We start from the raw sequence: 21,010 nt of genomic DNA on the forward strand, positions 1-21,010 counted from the left end.
TGCTTGGCATGGACAACTTGGGACATGTTAATAGACCATGGATTTTTGGCTGATATATTTGAAGCCCAGTTTGAATTTGTGGTGGCATTTAATAATAAAATTGCAATTAATAGGAGGGAGCTAACAGACTATTCCATGACCCCATCAAAATCTTCGATTAGATTCGTTCTTTGGGACTTGGATTGTATGCACTTGGATTCTTTGACTTATTCAATTTAACATTTTTATCCTCCCAAATGATAATGGTCAGTGGTATCAGGGGTGGGGCCCCTGTATTTTACACTTGATATAAGTAATTTTGAAAGATTAGCTGAAATTGAATGTAGATGGTTCTTCTAATGGCAATATCTAGGTCCCAATGGAAGTGGAGGAATTATTGTTGTTTCATATGGTAATTTGGTGGCTTCTTATTTGGAAATTCAACGAGAAAGAGTGTACGACTTTCTCCCTCTAAAAAATCAAGCCTCTCCAATGGGAATTACTTTTTAAACGGAAGTCGTTTAAGGTTGTGTGCAAGAAACTATGAATAGTAATGTATTTAACCCAATGCAATCCCACAAAAGCATGAATTAACATCAAATAAGCCTAACAAACAAACTAACTAACAATATAGCATTAAAAACCAGAACTAGAGACAATAAAAAGCCCAGTTGGCCATTAAGCTGGACCATCACATAAATAGATAAATTTAAGAAATTCATAGAGAAAGCCATACTACGACTATACCAATTCACAGATTTCTTTAGGATCCACTTACATGAGAATACTTAGGAACATTCAGCCATTTCAACTGTACATTTGATGTGTTATGCGAACATGAAATAAAAAAAGAAGAGGTTTACACTAATAGAAGTACTAAACCTTTTAACGATTGAAGATGTCTGAACCGTACGTCGAGCGAATTACTTCTACGAAGAGGGGGAATTGGAACCAAGCAAACAAGGTCACAGGGACACAAGCAAGTAAAGCTACAAGAAGGGCAATCGATGCTAATTGGCGTCCCAACATGATAAAATATGTGGCACTAAATGTTATCATCATGGCCGCTATGGAGAAGAAAAGTGTAGTAAGACCAATTATCAACTTTTGAGGTAGGGACTTGAGGAAATCTTCTTCAGCGTATCGAGATGTGAGGATGGATAAGAATATTAACACTGAAGTTAATGAAGAAAAGAGTGCTAGTGCATTTGAAATAGCAAAAATCTTAAACGGTCTATCCTTTAGAAAAATGGGGGTGCCTTCGTCATTGTTGTTGCCACCTGGAACCGTAAAGGCCGCTGTAAATACTACTGTAGCAATAAGGGTGGCTACAACCATAGATGATGATGCCATATCTTTCATCCATTTCTCTCCTTTCTCAATCAAGTCCTTGTGTTCCTTTGCAAACAAAAGTCTGGGTTTTTCTCCTAATAGATTTTTGACTCTTTATATGTAGGTTGTACAAACTTCTCGACCTCCTACACAACAAAGTACAATGCCAAAGTCAATAAGAAATATAAGTATATGAGATGATGATGATGACATATATCCCATTTCGTTATTTTTGTGAAAAATCTCACCAAGTACCATTGGAGTTCTCTTTGCATTTGTAGTGCCGCGCCAGAGACTACATTGAGTTTAGAGGGAGGTCCTAGCATTGCTGCATGATGCAAGACACTGTTGCTGTCAATGTCTACCTGATTGGCCATAAGGATAAGTGCACCCTTCTCTTTTATGAAGTTGAAAATCTTTTCTTGACGATATTTGACGGCAATGTTAGGAATGGGTTGACCAGTGTCATGAGTCTTGATCAAAAATCCGGATGGATTAGTCTCAATGCACGTCTTTAGAACTTCGACATTTCCATACTCCGCAGCTAACAAAATAGGTATAAGCAATAACTTATCCATCTCCAACTGAGTATCCAAAAGTGATACTTGAGCACAAATGTGTTCGACAAGTTTCAAGGCTTGGGTATGCATCACTTTGGTGTCATGAACTTGCTTGATGCCCAACACTGCAGTCAACAAAGATGAAATTGTTCACGCAAATGGGGTAGAAGAAGAAAGATTCAAGCTTAAGTGGAAGTGGTGTTGCATACCTAATTGTTTTGAAACATTCCAAAATAGCACATTCAACCTTCGTAGCACTACCAAACACAAACCAAGCTTGCTTAATATTAGTCAGCAATTAGAAAGGGCATACTTTGAGAAAACATTATTTAAGATTAATGTTCATTTTATGTGTGATTTGAATTTTGTTGTATCTCATGCATATCTATTCAATACACCTCTATGATGATTTAATACCCTCTCTCAAATTCTCGGGGATAAAGCATTTCTCCAAAAAGGGAGGGATCTTGAGTTCAAACCCTCTTGTTGGTCACCCTCAAGGATTTATCCCTGCTTATCTAGTATGTGTGGTTTGTGGGGTATTGCATGTTCCTGAGGGATTTGTGTAAGATATCGTGCACTAAGAGGCCAGTTGCCTTGCCCCTGCTAGTCGGGCCTACGAGTCCAAATCTCCTATCATAAAAAATAAAAAAACCCTTAAGGTTGAAAAAATTGTAGCCTCAAATCCTCTATTAATGCTTATATCTTGTAAGTCCAGTTGACATTTAAAAACATGCTTTTCAATGAAGACAATTTTTGTGTGTTGTTGATGAGATGAATAGTTGTATTATGTTTGTCTGTTAGAGAGAGATGATCAATTATCGATGATGTACCCACACACATCTAACAAAGAAGATATGTGTAACATGCTCAACTTAGAAGGTCCACGACTTGGCCATGATTGATTTAGGCTAGTTCAAAGCTTATCGGATTCTAAATAAAGAAATTATATGTGCTCTCCTACAGGCTTGTTAATGGGTAAGAATTTTGTCGATATATGTTGTCACAACGAATAAAAGGATCCAATAGTGCAATTGTAATGCAATAAATAAGAGAACCCAATTAAAAATCCAATATGATTGAGTTATAACTGTACATCAACTACTTCTATTATTGAAATCAAGTACAACATACCTTGCGTTATTTGGGTCAAATATGTGCAGTCTCTGGAGTTCAATGGGGGAGTCTCGACGTCTCCATCTCTACGACGGTTTGCAGTGGAAGCTTGTTCAACATGAATGCCTTTTAAGATAACATAAATTAGATGAAAGGACCAAAAAAATAGTCAAATTTTTTATAATCTGGAGTCTTGGGTGGGAATTGATTTTTTTTCATGTGTGTCTAGTTCTTTTAGAACTCAAGTGAATTGTTGTCACTCATTTCCAATTGATTGGATGAAGTAAATAACTACTCTTGATGTATTCAAATGGAAGGGGGAAAAATATCTACACTAAGGCAAAAATTATGCAATTAGTCATGTCTAGTACTCTATCATCTCGAGATTCATATTGAATGGGTAGGCACCGATCCCATGTTGTGGTTTGTGGAGCCTAATAGTACTGATCAATAAGGAGGTACTATTAATTAAGCCACACGTTCTCGCAAGTTGAGCTTAACACTAAGCTCATTTGGGGGTCCTAGTGGGGGACAACCCACGAAAGAAATTGTATCTAAGGGTATATATATATTATGTATAATCATAGTTAGGTTTCCTAGGGTATATAAATTTCATGTGGGGTCAAAGGGTGTAATCTGTAACTATGAGTTTTCTCTTCATAGTGGAATCGGTGTAATCCGTGGACATACCTCAATCTTGAGGGAACCACGTAAAATTCTATATTTCTCTGTGTGATTTGTGTTTCATTTTTATTCGTTTCTTAGTTCTATTGTCCTTGTTTTCTTAACATCCCATGCATGCCTTAAGGAAATATTGTAGTATAAGGGAACATGATATCTCACGATGGAATATGACTCCATGCAGATGTATCTTGACCTGATTAGATGATTCATCTTTAGGATGACCTATCTTCTTAGACGAGATAATGGTCTAGAAGTGTAACTAATGGCGTAATTAATAGTAGAATTGGATAATCATGGATCCCTAAGAAAGTGGGGAAAAGGTAATGGAAGAAACAACATAATGAGAATTCAAGGTAAAGAATCCAATCTATAAGAATACGACATAAGAGGTAAAAGTGACTTTTTGAAAATTTTCGGAACCAAAGTTTAATACTAACTCAAACATATCGAAGACTCTTTGGCAAACACCACTTCAGTGCCTGACAACAATGAAGACAATACCATCACTAAGGTCAGGCAATAAATATTGGTGATCTCAAGGTGTTCGTGATTAGCAAAAAATTACTCCACATTTCTTATGTATGTCTGACTTCTTTTTTCCATTAAAAATAATAATAAGTTTCCCAAACATAATAGGTAATTAAAAGATGTAGAAATGAAATTTCAAGATATGGTTGGAGAGACTAACACGAATAGACAAAACGTTGCCAAAAACTAAGTTGACTTCCACTCTTGAAAGCTGAGGACCTTTTGGCCAACACAAGGAGTGCTGATTCGTTTAAATTATCAATAGTTGTAGCTAGTTCTGGGTAACTCTGGACTAGTTGTAGTGCCACATCTACGTAAACAAGGAGAAAATAGAACGTTAGTTTTAGTTGAAAATTCAAGATTCCAATGTCTTCAAAGACTATGCAAACCAACGGCTGAGATGTACGTAAGAAATCTCGTTGACCAACGTCCATGGAAGATGACCCCCGTTGACGAAAGTCTCACCTTTATTCACTATGGAGATGATCAAAGTAACCAAATTTTTTGTTATTGGTAAAATTTTCTAAATTGCTCTACTGTAGAAATAACAAAAACAAAACAAAAAAAAAAAAATCCAAATATTTTTACAATTCCTAAAATACCCCTCATCGTCCTTAGATTCTCAATGGGGTTGGATAGAGGTGGGCTGGGCTTGGACATATAGATTCTTGAGAAAATTGCAAAAAACGTACTCAAGTTTTGACGAAATTCCCATTCGGTTCACTATTCATTTTAATTCCCAAAACATGAATTGCTCTAAAATCCCTCCGATCTCACTGATAAAATATAGCAAGATCGCTAATTTTTATTTGAAAAGTGACAATTAATCTTGCTAAAAGTTGCAAGATCGCTGCTATTTATTCCGATAGGGACAATCTCATTGATTTATAAAAGTGACAATCTTACTACCTTCTATCAATGAGACCGCTACTTCAAAATCTTTGCGATCTTGTAGTTCAAGTTTTGAGAATTTAAATGAACAATGAGCTGGAATGGGAATATCATCATATTCAATGCACGAAATGGTAATTATAGGGATGGGCCCTATCAACTTCTCATTACCATCATCGATAGATGACCTTGGCCATAAAAAATAGACAAGTTAGATCACAATTGACTTGTTTGAGTACTCGATAATGCAAATGGGTATGATACTCGAGCCTAAGAAAAAAAAAAAAAAGTAGAATCTAACTAAGAGCTAGAACAAGAACCCATTTCCCCCTAATAAAGAAGACATTAATTAATAAAAGTTGATATACGTACCATAGAAATCAGCATCAATTACATACTTGAGAACATGAATACCATGTGTACTTCTTAAAGGATGTATACCTCTAAAGGGAGAAATATCAATACGATCATTATCTCTTGTGACGGAGTAAAGATATTGTACCATGTCTTTATGACCAAGATTGGCCGCTATAAGAATTGGTGCACATCCCTTATCATCACAAATTAGTGGCAAGTCAGGGTTCTTTTCTACTAGGATTTCAGCTATCTTGGTTTTTCCAGACATAGCTGCATAATGAAGAGCAGTCCCGCCCGTACTATTTTGGATTGCTAAAGCATCTATAGGCATCAACTCCACCAGCTCCTCCACGAACAATACGTGTCCTGACAATGCCGCCATTTGGAGAGCTGTTTGTAAAGTAGAAGTAGAAGTAATGTATGCGACCACTGCATCGGGATCACATATGAAGAAAGCTTTGGCTGTTTCCCAATCCCCTTCGAGTGCAGCTTTGTACAAAGGAAGGTAGTACTTTGGGTCTTTGAATTCCCACTCTATCACTGTGAATAAATTAAATAACAAATATATTCAAGAAATTAAGTTACAATATGCACAAAATTATATCTATATATTATGAATTTCTATAAGATTGTTACATTTAAAGTAATTTTTTTTTTCTTAAGTTTTTAAGCAAAAAGAAACGAAAAACCCTCCAAAAGAGTGATATTTTTTAATTTATATCTTATCTTTAATAAATTTATGGAGAAAAAACAAGAGATTGAAGAGAAAACAATTAATATGCAAAAATAATAATACTTAAAAAAAATTTCATTACCATCGTTGGTATTAATGTTATCTTCATCAAATTGGGACGAATTAATGTTATCTTCGTCAAGTTGGGAAAAAGAAGACATGTTTGTGATTGTGGTGGTGGTATTGGTATTGGTCTTGGTCTAATTAAATACCCAAGATCCACTCCTGGGTATTTCTTGTATCTTTCCTCTTGATTATCGTGAGATGTCACGATGGCCCACCATCCCATAAATGTTCCATAAAAAATGACCTCTCATTGACTTTCTAATGTATACCTTAACAGCTTAAACCTCCTTCAAAGATACAAACCCCTCTTGTTAAGGGTTCAACTTGGTCCGGTTCAAACAGAGAATCGAATCAAATTGATAGTTTTAGACTGATTTGGTTCGGTTCGAAATAAGTTGCGATTCAGTTTTGAATTTCAAAATGGAGAACCGATCAATTTGGTTCAGTTCTCGATTGAAGACTTTTATAAAACCAAACCTTATATAATAAATATATTCATTTATTAAGAATTATTTTAAGAGTTAAGACATAGATTAATGACTTCTTTACTGATAAATTAATGATATTTTTTAATGAATAGATTATTATATGAAATTTTATATTTATTATTTATTTGTTTATGAAAAAAAATGTCATTTCCAACTAAGTATATAGTAACCGAAAAAATAAAAAAAGTACTAAGCTTATAGGATATTGGTAATCCATGAACCAAACTGACTTTAGTTTGTTTGGGTTGATTCAGTTCTATTGGCATTTTAGCATGGTTCTGGTTCTAGTTCTTATTTAGTGGAATTGACCTTTATTGATTCGATTCCGATTTAGCCACAAACTGAACCAAACCAAACCGATCATTAACAAAAGAAAGAAAAAAATTGAATAATTAATCAAATCACGACGGAGACCAAGTCACCATATTATCACCCAAAATCCAAGGTTGAAGACGAAAGAGTCATCAATTTGAAAATACAAGGTAACTCAAACATTTAATAAAATTTGAAGAGTATCATTGACTTGCCCTTTACAATACTCGTACGGGCTCTTTCTCACCATATTACCAAAACTCAAGTTAACAAATAAGAAGAAAGAATATTGTTAGCATTATTGACTCTTTAAAATGTTGACTTTTCAAATAAGTAAAATACGAAGAAAATGAATAAAAGATTATAAAATAACTATTGTCTAAATCTTGCATTGGGTAAGTTGGCAATCGACCAAGTCATTTAGTAGAAGGTGTCAATGGGTACCCATTTAATTGAACTGAATCAAAATCAAAACCAATAGGATGATACTGGATTTTTTAATTGAAGCTATTAGAACCGGGTCTCGACTAGACTACTTAAATGATTGAGAAAATTCAGGAATATAGATTTATGTGTCCTACTATAGTTTGAGTGACTGAAGGAATTAGGGAACAGATTTGTTGTTCCTTAATTAATTAATTAAGAAAATCCAATCTACAACTCTCTTTAAAGATTTTCAGTTTCAAATTGTAATGGTGAAGACTCATTTTTCTTTTTTTTTTTTTAGAAGAAGAAAGAGAAAGTAATGAAACAAAATGGAATAGGCAACTCTCTAAAAGCTTTCGATATTCCTAGGATATTTTTGAATTTGGTGTTAATTTTATGGCCTCTCATATATTTAAGGAAAAGATTGAAGAAAAAATATTGAATAAGAACAAATTAAAGTAAATTAAATTTCATTACCATGTTTGGTATTGTTATCGTCTTGATGATGAGGTCATATCCATCTATGGGGGTGGCAATCTTTAACATGTCTAAAAAATGAAATAAAATTAGTGGGTTTAGGTCATAATAATGTCAACCCGTCTAACACAATTATTAAATGGGTCAGGTTTGGATTAAGGACGTTAACCCATTTTGACACATTTAGTTATTTTGTCATTAACATATCATTTTAAATTATGTAACATATGAGTTATATATCTCAAATATCAATAATTATTTAAGGGGTTCCTAAACTATTCATTTTTTTTGCTAGAATTTTGTAGAATTTTTTCATAATACATTTTTTCAAATTTTATAAAATAAAGAGGATGTCTTAAAACATTTTTCAAGAATAATGATTTTCTAACTAGAACGTACTCTTCACTCAATCAATACTTAGTTAATGTGTTACGGACACAAAATCATAGATTTGTTTTCTCGGGATACATAAATGCAAATCCCCATAAAAGAGGTGTATTTGTGTATCCCGAGAAAATAAATCTATGGTTCTGTGTTCGTAACACATCAGCTAAGTATTGATTAAGTGAAGACTTTCTAGTTAGAATATCAACACTTATTTTTCAAATAAATTAATGGTTAAGTTTTTAATTTGGGAAAGAAAAAACACTTTCCATACTAAATTATTTATTTATATTTATAATTTTTTAATATGAGTTTTTCATTGAAATCTAAAGGCATGTAGTATTTGCTTCCCAATATGGTCATCCATGTGGGCAATGAAACTTAATTTATATCAGTCAATATTGATTTAAGTTTATACGACTTTATTTTTAGTAATTTTATTTTTTTTTTTTGTGATGGAAATTTAACTTATTTTTTCAATTAAGATCAGAATTTTATTAAATAGGTTACAAGGGTCAGACCAGGTTACATAATTAATAAATGCATTGGGCTTGGATTTAAGTTTTAACACGATTATTAAATGGGTCGGCTTTGAATGTGATAAATTTTCATAATACCCTTACCTCAACACGACCCGACCCATTGCATTATGTGAAAATAGAAGTTGGTATCATTGGTAATGGAAGAATGAGTCAGTCTGCTTCAATAACCAATTTCATTAAAAAATGAATTTCCAAGTTAAAAAATCCTATAATAAGAAATCAACAGTTGTCTGATCAAGTTGTTGAATACAATATCAAATCAAGTGGTCATTAAAATAGTCACAATAATTGGTGGATTGTTTACTAGGTTTGAAAATAAATCAAGTGGCCCGATTGATTTACACGAAGGGACTCAATCAAAGTGGTTCATGCTATTAGAGAATAAAATACATCGTACAAAAATCCATGGGCTACATGTATCATTGTCAATATATCTCATCACAAATGGAAGGTTGTGATTGAGAATGACATAATTAATAATATTAGTTAGGATACCCTAAATTAAAAATTATTGATAATTAGTTAGGATATTTTAAAGAATAATGCTGACGTGACCACAAAATTGTAACTCATATCACATATCCAAACGTGAAATTGTGTAGGAATCATAGGTGCTTTTCATTGAGATATCAGGATGTGTGATGTGAGGTACAATCTTGAGGTCACTCCAGCATGGTTCTATTCTGAATTATCTCACCCTCTTTTCTTTTCTTTTTTCCTTTTACCAATAAATTAATACTTATAGAAAAAAATACTAATAATCGCATTTTTTTTTGAAAATTAATTGGAGGTTGGGTATACCCCTCACCAGAAAATCCTAAATGGAGGACAACAATCTTTCATAGGAGTATTGATATTTAGAATTTGAATCGTGCTGGAGAGACCTCAATGAGGGACACTTTGACGTGGTGCCGCGCGCATCTCCGAAGAAACACATCTACGAGCATGCACGCCATCACGTCTAGATGTCCCACGTGTATATATCAGTAAATGCATTTTACTCATATCTCGAAGAAATGTATCTACAGGTATGTGCACGCCACCACGTCAAAATGTCTCTCGTGTGTCCCTTTCTGAGGTCACTCCAACATTAATCTTAGAATTTATATTATTGTATATTCAATATCTTGGTTGCTATAATATCTATAATCACCTTATACCCTTATACATACTCTTAGGTGGCGTGTCTATGGATTAGATCAACCATGCCCCAATTAGATAGAATGTGAGAAAGTTTGTAAATTATATTATATGTTTAGTATAAGGAAAATGCTGAAGTAACATTGAAATGACATCGTTTCATACATTGCTAACGTGGATGTGTGTACAGAGCCATAATTGCTTTTCATCAAGATATGAGTGAGAAGCATCTATGATTCTGTACACACCAATGCGTGAAATGATGTCAATTTCAATGTTACTCCAGCACGACTCTTTGTTTAAATATTTGAAGTTTTTTAGGTTTTTGTACATCGATTTGGATTTGAAACATTCCAAACACAATTCAATCATTATTGGATTGAATTTATCATAATTGGATTAATCCCAAATCGACCCGGATCCACTAACAAACCTAAACCCCAATGCCCTGCTATTGCTCCAGCCATCACTCCTAAAATATAACATTTCCAACATTATTTGAGAAATTTTTAGTTTTTTCCAGAAATAATTTTGATTTTCCCACCAAATCCTATGTCATCAATCTTTGGAATAAAAACTTTGGTTTTATCTGACAATCCTTGATTTTTTTTTTCCTTTTAAGTCTTTGGCCCTTTGAGTGTCAAAGTCTTCTAGACTTAAAAAAAAAATAGTAATTTCATTTATTTTCTTTTTATTGATATAGAATTTGAAGATTAAGTAGATATGAGAAATTAATCAAATCAAGCCAGGTACAAGTGAAGATGTTATGATCAAAACCAAAGGTGGAAGATAAATATTTTTTTCTTTGAAACATTTTTCTTTTGTCTCTATTAGAAGACCACAGTCAACAGGGCAATGTCATCAGTTTGAAAATACAGGGTATTTCAAATATTTAATAGAACCTGGAGGAGTGTCTGTAAATTACCCTTTAAAATACGGAAATGGGCTCTCGCCTCTTAAAAGTCTTGATTTTTAAAGAGAGTTGCTATTGCCACACCAATTTTTATTAACACCACACCAAATATGTGCAATTTTTTGATTATTTATAAAGGAATTGGTGTGGCAATAGTAGCCCATTTATTAAATACACTTTTTTAAAGGAAATTGCACCCTCTTAAAATGCTCAACTTACCCAATTAATCGTGTACCCATTTAAAAATTGTCATTTCTCTTTGTACCCATGAGCCCTCTTCTTCTTCTTCCTCTCTCTCTCTCTCTCTCTCTCTTTTTTATTTTTTTGGCATCTAGAAAGATTTCAACGAGAAATTTAAACTATGATCTTTATTATTTTTTTAATCCTAATAATACCTCTAAGTCATTCATATGAAAAAAATTTATATGTGAAATTTTTATTTCGGTATTTCAATACCGAAATATTTTTTGTAATGTTTAGTGGGTACCTATCGATTCTATGCATAGAGATTTGATATTGGTATACAAAACAAATTTATGTGTGGTAGGTGCCTACGCCAATATTTCGTGACATGCCCCTTAACTTTTGTCTTCTCTAATAGAAAATGACATAAATGCTCTCATCTTCAATTTGTAATTAAAAACCCTTATTTTTCCTCCTAAAATCATTCATCTTTGTCTATGATAGTGGATAAAGTCTTTAAATTAACAAGTCAATTATCCTAAAATAATTAAATGAGTCGAAGCATTCTAGAAACAAAATAAACAAAAACAAAAGTTCCCTCTCCTATGATTTTGGAAGAAAAATCAATTGTTTTTTTGTTACAAGTTGTATAAAATGTGTAGGGATCATGATCATCCAATACCTCTCTCTCTCTCTCTCTCTCAAAATGGTTAATTATATGTATATTTGATTTGACAGCTTCTAGTATTGGTCTCCCACTCCTCAACCCTTACTTGGACAGTGCAAGGCATGAACAACCATGGATTGTTGGCTGATGATCAATTAATTTGAAGCCCGGTTTGAATATGTGGGGGCATTTTATACTAAAATTGCAATTAATAGGAAGGAAGAAACAGAGTATTCCATGACCCCAAAATCAGTTCCATCTCTCTACGCTCGTTAAATTTAAACATTTTTTCCTCCCAATGATAATTGATCAGTGGCTTCAGGGGTGGGATCCCTTAATTTTACACTATGTGTAGTTTTGAAAGGTTGGCTGAAATTAAATGTAGTTGGCTAATATGCCATTTAATTGGTGGTTGCCTTCAGTTTCTTCTTATTTGGAAATTCAAAGAATAATATGAAGGAGGACTCTCTCTTTCCCTTAAAAAAAAAAAAAAAAAAAAAAAAAAAAAAACGCCTCTCCGCTGGGAATTACCTTTTAAGTGGAGGTTGTTGAAGATCGAGTTTAAGAAACCATAATAACTATCAAATAATAAGACACAAAAATTTACATTATTCAGCAAGATTGTCTTTGTTCATGATCGATGATGACATCCTTTCACAATTATCGTGAAAACGAGGTTTACAATCAGACAATCTTTCTTCCTCTTAAAAAAAACTGAAATCATCTCATAGAAAGCTCTTAATCGAGTTTCCTATTTATATAAACCCGTACAAAGATAAAAACTGCTCCTAAGGCAAATAATTATGAAATTGACTAGTAAAGACGCCACAAAAACTACGCATTATGCCATTTCCAAATAAATCAATGACCGCAGAGTGCGGCATTGAAACATTGAAGGAGGAACTTATATATTCTAAGTAATTTTAATTTTCAAATGATCTTGCCAAGGGCCATGGCCAAGAAAGAGAAGAGTTTTGAGAACATAATTTCTTCTTAAATTATAAGTTGTTTTGAACTATTAAAAATAGGAATCCAAATAGTAATGTATTGAATCCAAATCAACCCCCACAAAAAGCAATAATCAACTTCAAATAAGCCTAACAAACAATCATAAATCCAATTTCTGAAGATAAATAGCATTAAAAGCTGAACCAGAGACTATTCACATATTATTTAGGATCCACTTACTTGAGAATCCCGAGGAATATACACCCATCTCAAATGTACATTTGACGTGATATGTGAGTGTGAAATAAAAAAAAGAAGAGGTTGACACTAATAAAAGTACTTAACCTTCTAACGATTGAAGATGCCAAAGCCGTATGTTGAGCGAATTACCTCAATAAAGAGGGGAAATTGGAACCATGCAAACAAGGTCACAGGGACACTAGCAAGTAAAGCAACAAGAAGGGCGATCGACGCTAAATGATGCCCAAGCATGATAAAATATGTGGCACTAAATGTTATCATCATGGCCGCTATTGAGAAGAAAAGAGTAGCAAGACCAATTATCAACTTCTGAGGAAGTGACTTGAGGAAATCTTCTACCGCGTAGCGAGATGTGAGAATGGCTAAAAATATTAGCAGTGAAGTCAATGACGAAAAGAGTGCTAGTGCATTTGAAATGGCAAAAATCATAAACCATTTCTCTTTTAGAAAAATGGGGGTGCCCTCGTCATTGTTGTTGCCACCTGGAACTGTAAAGGCTGCTGCAAATACCACTGTAGCAATTAGGGTGGTTACAACCATGGATGACGATGCCATGTCTTTCATCCACTTCTCTCCTTTCTCAATCAAGACTTCGTGCTCTCTTGTAAACACAACTCTAGGACTTTCTCCATATTTATTTTTCAATTCTCTATATGTAGGTTGTATAATTTTCTCGACCTCCTACACAACAAAGTATAGTGCCAAAGTGAACAAGACATGAATTATCTATCACAAAAGAGTAAGCTAAAAGGTAACTTAACAGACTTAGGATGCAATAAATGGAGGACATCTAGGATATAGATAGTTCCAGATATTTGAAGGATCATAGATAAGGAATCCGCTTTTAATAAAAGAAACTCTATAAATCGCAAAAGAAGGATTAGAAGAAAATATGTAGGTATTTCTTGTGAATGAGTTTATAAGGGGCTACTAATATAGCATCGAAGGCACTTTAATAGGTTCCACACTTGTGTCTCAGGACGATAACAGGCAAAGATGATTGCTACTACAACAAATTGAAACAACACATTGATGATCTCAAGGTGTCGGAGGGTGAAGGAAAAAGGTTGCCACCACTATAACTATACATATGAAAACGATATCCCAATTCGTTGTTTGTGAAAATTTTAAAGTAAAATAATAATAATAATAATAATAATTTTCATATTTCGAGCGACTTGAGAAAAATCTCACCTGGTACCATTGAATCTCTCTTTGTACTTGTAGTGCTGCACCAGAAACTGCGTCAAGTTTAGAGGTAGGTCCTAGTATTGCTGCATAATGCAGGATGGTGTTACCATTAATGTCTATAAATTGGGCCATAACAACAAGTGGATTCATCCTTTTTATAAGGTTGAAAACTTCTTCTTGGCGATTTCTTATAGCCATATGAAAAATGGTAAGGCAAGTGTCTCTGTACTTAGCCATATATCCAGAAGGACTAGCCTCAATGCATGTGGTTATTACTTCTAAATTTCCATACTCTGCAGCTTGCAGGACCGGTACATCTAGTAACCTATCCATCTCCCACTGAGTATTCAAAAGTGAAATTTGAGCACAAATGCAATTCACAAGTTCCAATGCTTGGGTATGCTTCACTTTGGTGTTATAAATTTGCTTGATGCCTGGCACTGCAATCAACAAAAATTTAATGAAAAGGGGAAAAATGGATTCAAGCCTAAGTACGTAGTGGTGATGGTGGAGGTTGCATACCTAGTTGTTTTGTGACGCTCCAAAATGAACGATTCAACCTTTGTAGCACTACCATGCACAAACAAATAAGCTTGCTTAACATAGGTTGGTAACTAGTAGCAAGAAAGAAGCATATTTTGAGAAAATTAGTTTAAGAATTTTTTTTATGTGTGATTTGATGCATCTCATGTATATTTATTTTATAATCCAATACACTCCTCAACCTCATGGAGATCCCACTCCCTCAACTCATAAGGATCGAAGATCTCCTTGATGTTGAAATTTGCATTCCGTAGAATGTGGACCAACATGAGCGGGAAGATGTTAGCCAAGAAAATAATGCGAAAGGGTATTATTGGCCAACCATGGAAGCTGATTGTCACCAAATTGTCAAAACTTGCCATAAGTGTTAGATACACGCCAATCTCATCTGTGTACCCCCATCTCAACTGGTTGGGTTGACATCACATGTTGTATTGCTTCCGTCTTGTAAGATCTGTTGCCATTGAAGAACATGATTGTTGATGAAGACTTATTGGTTTTCATGTTGTTAATGAGATGACTAGTTGTATACTTTTTGTCTGTCGGAGATAGATTCGATGATATACCCATACATGTACAACGAAGAGGATGTGAGACATGCTAAAACTTAGATGGTCAAAAATTGGGGTGTTTGATTTAGCTATGGCTGAAGCTCATAAGATTTTATTCTTAAAATGATCAATGTGATCTTCAATGAACCAGTAATCAGACTCAATGTCAACTCCTTTGTGGTAATCTCTATTAGACCTTAAATTCGGATTGAGTATCTATAAGCCAGATGAGCTTGATAACTGTGGATTCAAAAGCTCAAAATAGAAGCTTGAAAACCATGGATTCATAGGCTCTTGGGATATCAGAGCTTGATCAGTGAGATTTAGAGATTCTTTGGATCAAAAGAGACCAATAAACAATGATTATTCTCTTCTTCATCTTCTTTTTATGTGCAAAAAAATGAAGCCATTTTTGGTAAGACAACAAAACGTTGGATCTTGCAAGTGGTTGACCCATAAGCAACAATGAGTTATGGTTGTTCAATATTTTTTTCCACTAGACATCAAGAGATTTTAATAATGCAAAAAAATGTTTACAAACCAACAAATGTTGGGTGTAGTGGCTAAGGCATTCCTCAGAAAAAGGAGAGGTCTTGAGTTCAAACCCCCTCGTTGGCCATCTATAGGGATTTATCCCTGGTTACCTAGTATGTATGGTTTTTGGGGTTATTGCATATACCCGGGGGATTTGGGCAAGATATGGTGCTCTAATGCTAGTTGGGCCTATAGGTCCAGAACCCCGTCATTAAAAAAATGTTTACAAATTAAATCACAATCAAATAAAAGATACAAACTAAAAGTAAAAAAAAAATCAAATGGTGCAAATAAACCAGAGAAACCAACTACAATCACTAAAATTAATCAAGAAATACAACATACCTTGATATATTAGGTTCAAATGTGTGCCACCTCTAGAGCTCAATGGGGGATTTGCAATATCTCCACTTCTATGATAGTTTTTACTACTAGAATCTTGTTCAACATGAATCCCTTGACAGACAACATAGATTGAAACAAGAAGAAGAAAGCACATCTTAGTTTTGGCTTCTCGATTGAGACTATTTTTAGAACCATGAGTATATATTTTCTGAACATACATAAAGAACAAGAAAAGAAATAAAAACTTAAAAGGGTGGGATTGGTTGGAGAGACTAACAAGCATATATGCAACGTTTCCAATACCATAGCTTACTTCCACTCTTGAAAGCTGAGGGCCTTTGGGCCAATGCACATAGTGCTGTGTCGGTAACCAATTCTGATCCGATATTTGTAGTTGTAGCTAATTCTGGGTAACGATGGACTAGATGCAATGCCACATCTACAAAAGGAGAAAATGGAATTTAGTTTGGTTAACTACCCTTCTTAGGAAGATTACATCCCAATAAGGTCTTGATCCGATAAAATTCTGATCCAATATTTTATCAAATTGGTTCTGGATCAATGTACTTGTACTGATCCCATAGGGACCTGTACCAATCCGATAGGGACCTGTTCCGATAAAATGTGAGAAAGTATGTATATAAATTCAATTATATATTTACTTAAATATATGAAGTTTATTTAGATTCTTTATAACAAATGGGTTTGATCCAATCCGATTGTTCTCGGAACAGGTTTGGAACATAATTTTAAGATCGGATAAAAACTGTTAGAGTTCTTAGATCAAGAAGAAGAAGAACTAGAAGAGAATGAGAGATTAAGAAGAAGAAGAGTTTCTAACAAGAGGGAAATAATTTATTATTATTTCTTATTCAATAATGAAAATTGCCCTCCTATTTATAAAGGGTTAATTTGCTAATTTGGCTACAATAGAAATTCCTAATTTAACTCTAAAACCTAATTAGGAGGATTTTCTTCGATGATTTTCTTTATAATTGGGATGAGATTCGGTGTATTTCGCGTGAGTAGCGTCTTATTTGTAAGGTTTTGCTAGGCTAGTCACCTCGACTAGCCTGGTGCTATTTTGAATGAAATGCTATTTATTAAAAAAAAAATAAAATTAAACTCAACTAGACTCCTAATAAACTTCAAATAGAAATAATATTAAATAAATTAGAAAACTAATATAACTAGGAAACTAAATAAAATAAGGATACTAACAAAAACCAAATCCAACAGGAGACCAGTTTGTTGCTTATCGAATCAGTTTCGGGTCCAATCCAATCCTTGTCGGATTGGTACCAAATTGACCTAGATCTAAATCGGTCCTAGTCCATTGGGTGTAGGACATTGACATCCATAGACCAAGACCATTGATAATAAAACTGGTTTAATTAACTTGGCCATTACCTTACTAATAATACTAATAAAAAGGAGTCGTGCTACACTGCCTCGTTGAACACTGCGTTCAACACTGTATTGACTTGGCAGTGCACATATAACTATAGATTTCTTTCCTCGAAATACAAGTTAAAAAATCAACGGTTCTCTATGCATTACCACGTCAGCACAGTGTTGAATACATTGTCCAATGAAGGCAGACTAGCATTTTCCAAAAAGATATATACCACCTCAGGTTAACTACAAGTGATCACTTATTTTATTCGGTGGTGGTGGTAACTACGTACCATAAAAATCAGCAGCTATTGCACTTTTGAGAAGATTAAGACCGTCATTGCCTCTAAAAGGACTATAATGAGTAATAGGATCTTCATCTCTTGTTACCGAGCAAAGATATCGTACCATGTCCCCATGACCAAGTCTAACTGCTTGAATGATAGGCGTCTCTCCCCAATTGTTACGTATTAGTGGTAGGTCGGGGTTCTTTCTCAGTAGAGCAATTGCTATCTTGGTTTTTCCAGATATAGCTGAGTAATGAAGAGCAGTCCAACCTGCAGAGTCTTGTAGTGCCAAAGCATTTCTGGGAATCAACTTCACCAATTCCTCCACAAAAAATATGTTTCCTGACGCTGCCGCAATATGGAGAGCTGTATTTGAATCAGTTGTGACACTTGCTGTACTTGCGCTCGGATCTAATCTTAAGAAATCGTTAGCTCTTGCCCAATCCCCTTCGATTGCAGCTTTGTACAAAGGAATGTAGTATTTTGGGTCTTTCACTATCCTCATTGTCAATGTGAATAAGAAAATAAATAAACATTATCCCTCAAATTCTGAAAAACTGTTAATTGTGAGTAGAAAAATGCTCTTAGGACACTGCTTACATTGCTATCTAAAGAGAGAATCATATGGATTATGTGTAACAAAAGATTCAATCTCAATGATTGTCCATTTTCAAAGACTTCGATCAGGCCAAAATAAAAATAAAATTGTTTAAAAAAAAAAAAAATCAAATCTAAGCCATGAACACTAGAGGACTAAGGTTTTTTTTTTTTTTTTTTTTTTTTTTCAACATGAATCTCTCTCGTCTATGGACAGAATGCTATAGAGAGCTATAGAGGATCTGCTCCTAGCTAGGGTGGGTTACTCAGGTAATTAGAGAACATATTTGTTGTTTCCTAAAAATAATCCAATCTGCTGCATTCTTTAAAGATTGTCAATTTTAAATTGTGAAAGTGAAGGCATATTTTTCTGGGTATTTTACATAGACAGATAAAAGATTTACTCAAATTACGTAATAGGACATAATTTTGGAATATTTATATACCCAGATAAATTTACTTTTATACTCCTTTTAATTTTTTTAAATTAGATAGTTGATATTTTAAAACCAAAGGAGTATAGAAATAAATTCATCACAAAAGTTTTTACAAACTTTGATAAAATTGATCTATTTTTGTATTTTTTTACTAGAAAAGGGGGGGGGGGGGGGGGGGAGGAGAGTGGGGCGTGGGGAGGGGGAGGGAGGAGAGTGGGCGTTGATAATCCTAAGATATTTTTGAAATAGCCCACACTCACCCGACATTAGAAAACTGATTAATATTAGAAAAAATAATAATCATAATTGAAGAGAAAACTATTGAATAATTAAGAACAAGTATTTAGAGTAAAATTAGTTCCATTACCACAGTTGGCATTGTTATCTTGAAAATGCTGGGACGATGAGGTAGCCATTTGTGACTTATGGGAGTCAGTGTCCTTGGCAATGGTAGTAGAATGAGTCTGCCAGCTTAAATAACCAAGATTCACTGTTTGATTATACTTTGATCATGTTGAAATGGTGGAATGAGTCTGTCTATTTAAATAGCCAAGATTCACTGTTTGATTATACTTTTCTTGTCTTCTTAAATAACCAAGATTCATTCTTTGATTTTATTTTAGTCATGTTGAAGCTAGTATTTCCAAATAATACTTTTGATTGTAATTTAGTCATGTTGAAGCTAGTATTTTCCAAATATACTTGTCTTCAAATCTCTATATTTAGAGAGGGAGTCTTCCAAACCAACCTCCAACCGATCTTCAAAATGAAGATTTCATCTCTATATAATTGTTCACGTCTTCAAATATAGAACCGATAGAGAATTATTGAAGTCAAATTTCTATCACTATTTACCTTTTTAAACACCTATTATATCCCATTTTTCATAAATGCCAATTTTGACCTTCTTCCTTTATGAAATATATTTTAAATACCATTTTTGTCCCTTACTTATTATATTCCCTTTTTTTTTTTGTAAGTGAGTGAATAGTATTTTAGAGAATGCATCGTGATTTAAAGATGAGGCTGGTTGGAGTTCAAAAGTTGGTTCAGAGTCTTCAAACTGAAGAAGATGCCAATTTGAAGTCTTGGGTTGGAGTTGCTATTAAATAGCCAAGAGCCATTTTTTTTTTCTTCTTTTTTGTTTTTTTTAAGGGACCAAGATTCACTATTTGATTATACTTTTCTTGTCTACTTAAATAACCAAGAATCCCTCTTTGATTGAACTTTGATCATGTTAAAGCTAGCATTTTGCAAATATACTTCTCGAGTTGTATACCTCAACAGCCAAAATTCACTGTTTTATTTTTTATATTTTATGAGACCAACATTAACTATTTAAGTGGTTATACTTTTCTTGTAGACTTAAATAATCAAGATTCACTCTTTGATTATACTTTGGTCCTGTTGAAGCTAGCATTTTTTTAAATACACTTTTTCTGGTTGTAGACTTAAATAGCCAAGATTCACTGTTTTTTTTATAAAAAAAATGGGACCAAGATTCACTCTTTTATTTGTCCTTTGTTCATGTTGAAGCTAGCAGTTTCCAAATATATTTTTCTTGTTGTATACGTAAATAGCCATGATTCACTGGTTTTTATTTTTAGGGGACTAAGAGTCACATTTTGATTTTACTTTTCTTGTTGTCAAGAGTTGTCACATATACAAGGCGGCCCAACCCCATCTCATACAAGTTTCATTTTAAAAAAATAAATAAATAAATAAATTCACGATCCACAACGGTATCCCGTTCCTATTAAATGTTAGGTATCTACGGGTACATTTTTTATTGGAATTCAAACACCTTCGACTGCGTGAATGGCTTGCTAAGGAGCGAGGTGTTATCCTATTTTATAGAAATAGGATCCTGAGTTATAAAAAAAAAAAAGGTTATTTAGACATACCCTCCACTTTTTGGTGAATATTAAAAATATTCCCTGTATTTAAAAACTAATGACATGCCTCCCTTGACCTCAGGCTTCTTAATATACTAATGGGAAAAGACCCAAATGTCTTCGTCTTCAACCTTTAGCCAAAAAACTGTCTTTTCTCTTCTCAAAACTGGTCATCTTTAACACTTTTCGATAAAAACTTTAACCATCATCTTAAATCTTAAGATTTTATCTACTTCAACCTTCAAACC

At 33.8% G+C, this 21,010-nt stretch overlaps 3 protein-coding genes across 3 annotated transcripts; all 3 read right to left on the reverse strand.

Annotated features, from left to right (window-relative positions):
* Window positions 1-864: 864 nt before the first annotated feature.
* Window positions 865-6,341, reverse strand: LOC147405475 (uncharacterized). The gene is made up of 5 exons (XM_086433217.1): window positions 6,263-6,341; window positions 5,463-5,987; window positions 3,006-3,113; window positions 1,560-1,996; window positions 865-1,377 (listed from the first exon to the last, which is right to left on the reverse strand). Exons 1-5 carry the CDS (start codon window positions 6,339-6,341, stop codon window positions 865-867), a joined length of 1,662 nt encoding a protein of 553 aa, XP_086289343.1.
* Window positions 6,342-12,980: 6,639 nt separating this feature from the next.
* Window positions 12,981-14,362, reverse strand: LOC147405476 (uncharacterized). Its single transcript, XM_086432702.1, has 2 exons — window positions 14,182-14,362; window positions 12,981-13,668 (listed from the first exon to the last, which is right to left on the reverse strand). Exons 1-2 carry the CDS (start codon window positions 14,326-14,328, stop codon window positions 13,075-13,077), a joined length of 741 nt encoding a protein of 246 aa, XP_086288828.1. The 5' UTR covers window positions 14,329-14,362; the 3' UTR covers window positions 12,981-13,074.
* Window positions 14,363-16,423: 2,061 nt separating this feature from the next.
* Window positions 16,424-18,338, reverse strand: LOC147405477 (uncharacterized). Its single transcript, XM_086433273.1, has 2 exons — window positions 17,840-18,338; window positions 16,424-16,590 (listed from the first exon to the last, which is right to left on the reverse strand). Exons 1-2 carry the CDS (start codon window positions 18,336-18,338, stop codon window positions 16,424-16,426), a joined length of 666 nt encoding a protein of 221 aa, XP_086289399.1.
* Window positions 18,339-21,010: the final 2,672 nt, after the last annotated feature.

The sequence above is a fragment of the Akebia trifoliata genome, chromosome 3 (assembly GCF_017979445.1).
Source record: "Akebia trifoliata isolate Shusen 1 chromosome 3, ASM1797944v1, whole genome shotgun sequence".
NCBI lineage: Eukaryota > Viridiplantae > Streptophyta > Magnoliopsida > Ranunculales > Lardizabalaceae > Akebia > Akebia trifoliata.

Bases quoted from the DNA above. Each gene is read 5' to 3' on its own strand.
- LOC147405475 (XM_086433217.1), bottom strand. From the start codon at position 6,341: ATGTCTTCTTTTTCCCAACTTGACGAAGATAACATTAATTCGTCCCAA. The intron at 1,997-3,005 runs GTATGTTGTACT...TGTTGACTGCAG, and splicing joins TTTGACCCAAATAACGCAAG to TGTTGGGCATCAAGCAAGTT. The intron at 1,378-1,559 runs GTGAGATTTTTC...TTGTTTGCAAAG, and splicing joins GAGAACTCCAATGGTACTTG to GAACACAAGGACTTGATTGA.
- LOC147405477 (XM_086433273.1), bottom strand. From the start codon at position 18,338: ATGAGGATAGTGAAAGACCCAAAATACTACATTCCTTTGTACAAAGCT. The intron at 16,591-17,839 runs GTACGTAGTTAC...CTCCTTTTGTAG, and splicing joins AATAGCTGCTGATTTTTATG to ATGTGGCATTGCATCTAGTC.
- LOC147405476 (XM_086432702.1), bottom strand. From the start codon at position 14,328: ATGAATCCACTTGTTGTTATGGCCCAATTTATAGACATTAATGGTAAC. The intron at 13,669-14,181 runs GTGAGATTTTTC...TTTGTTGTGTAG, and splicing joins GAGAGATTCAATGGTACCAG to GAGGTCGAGAAAATTATACA.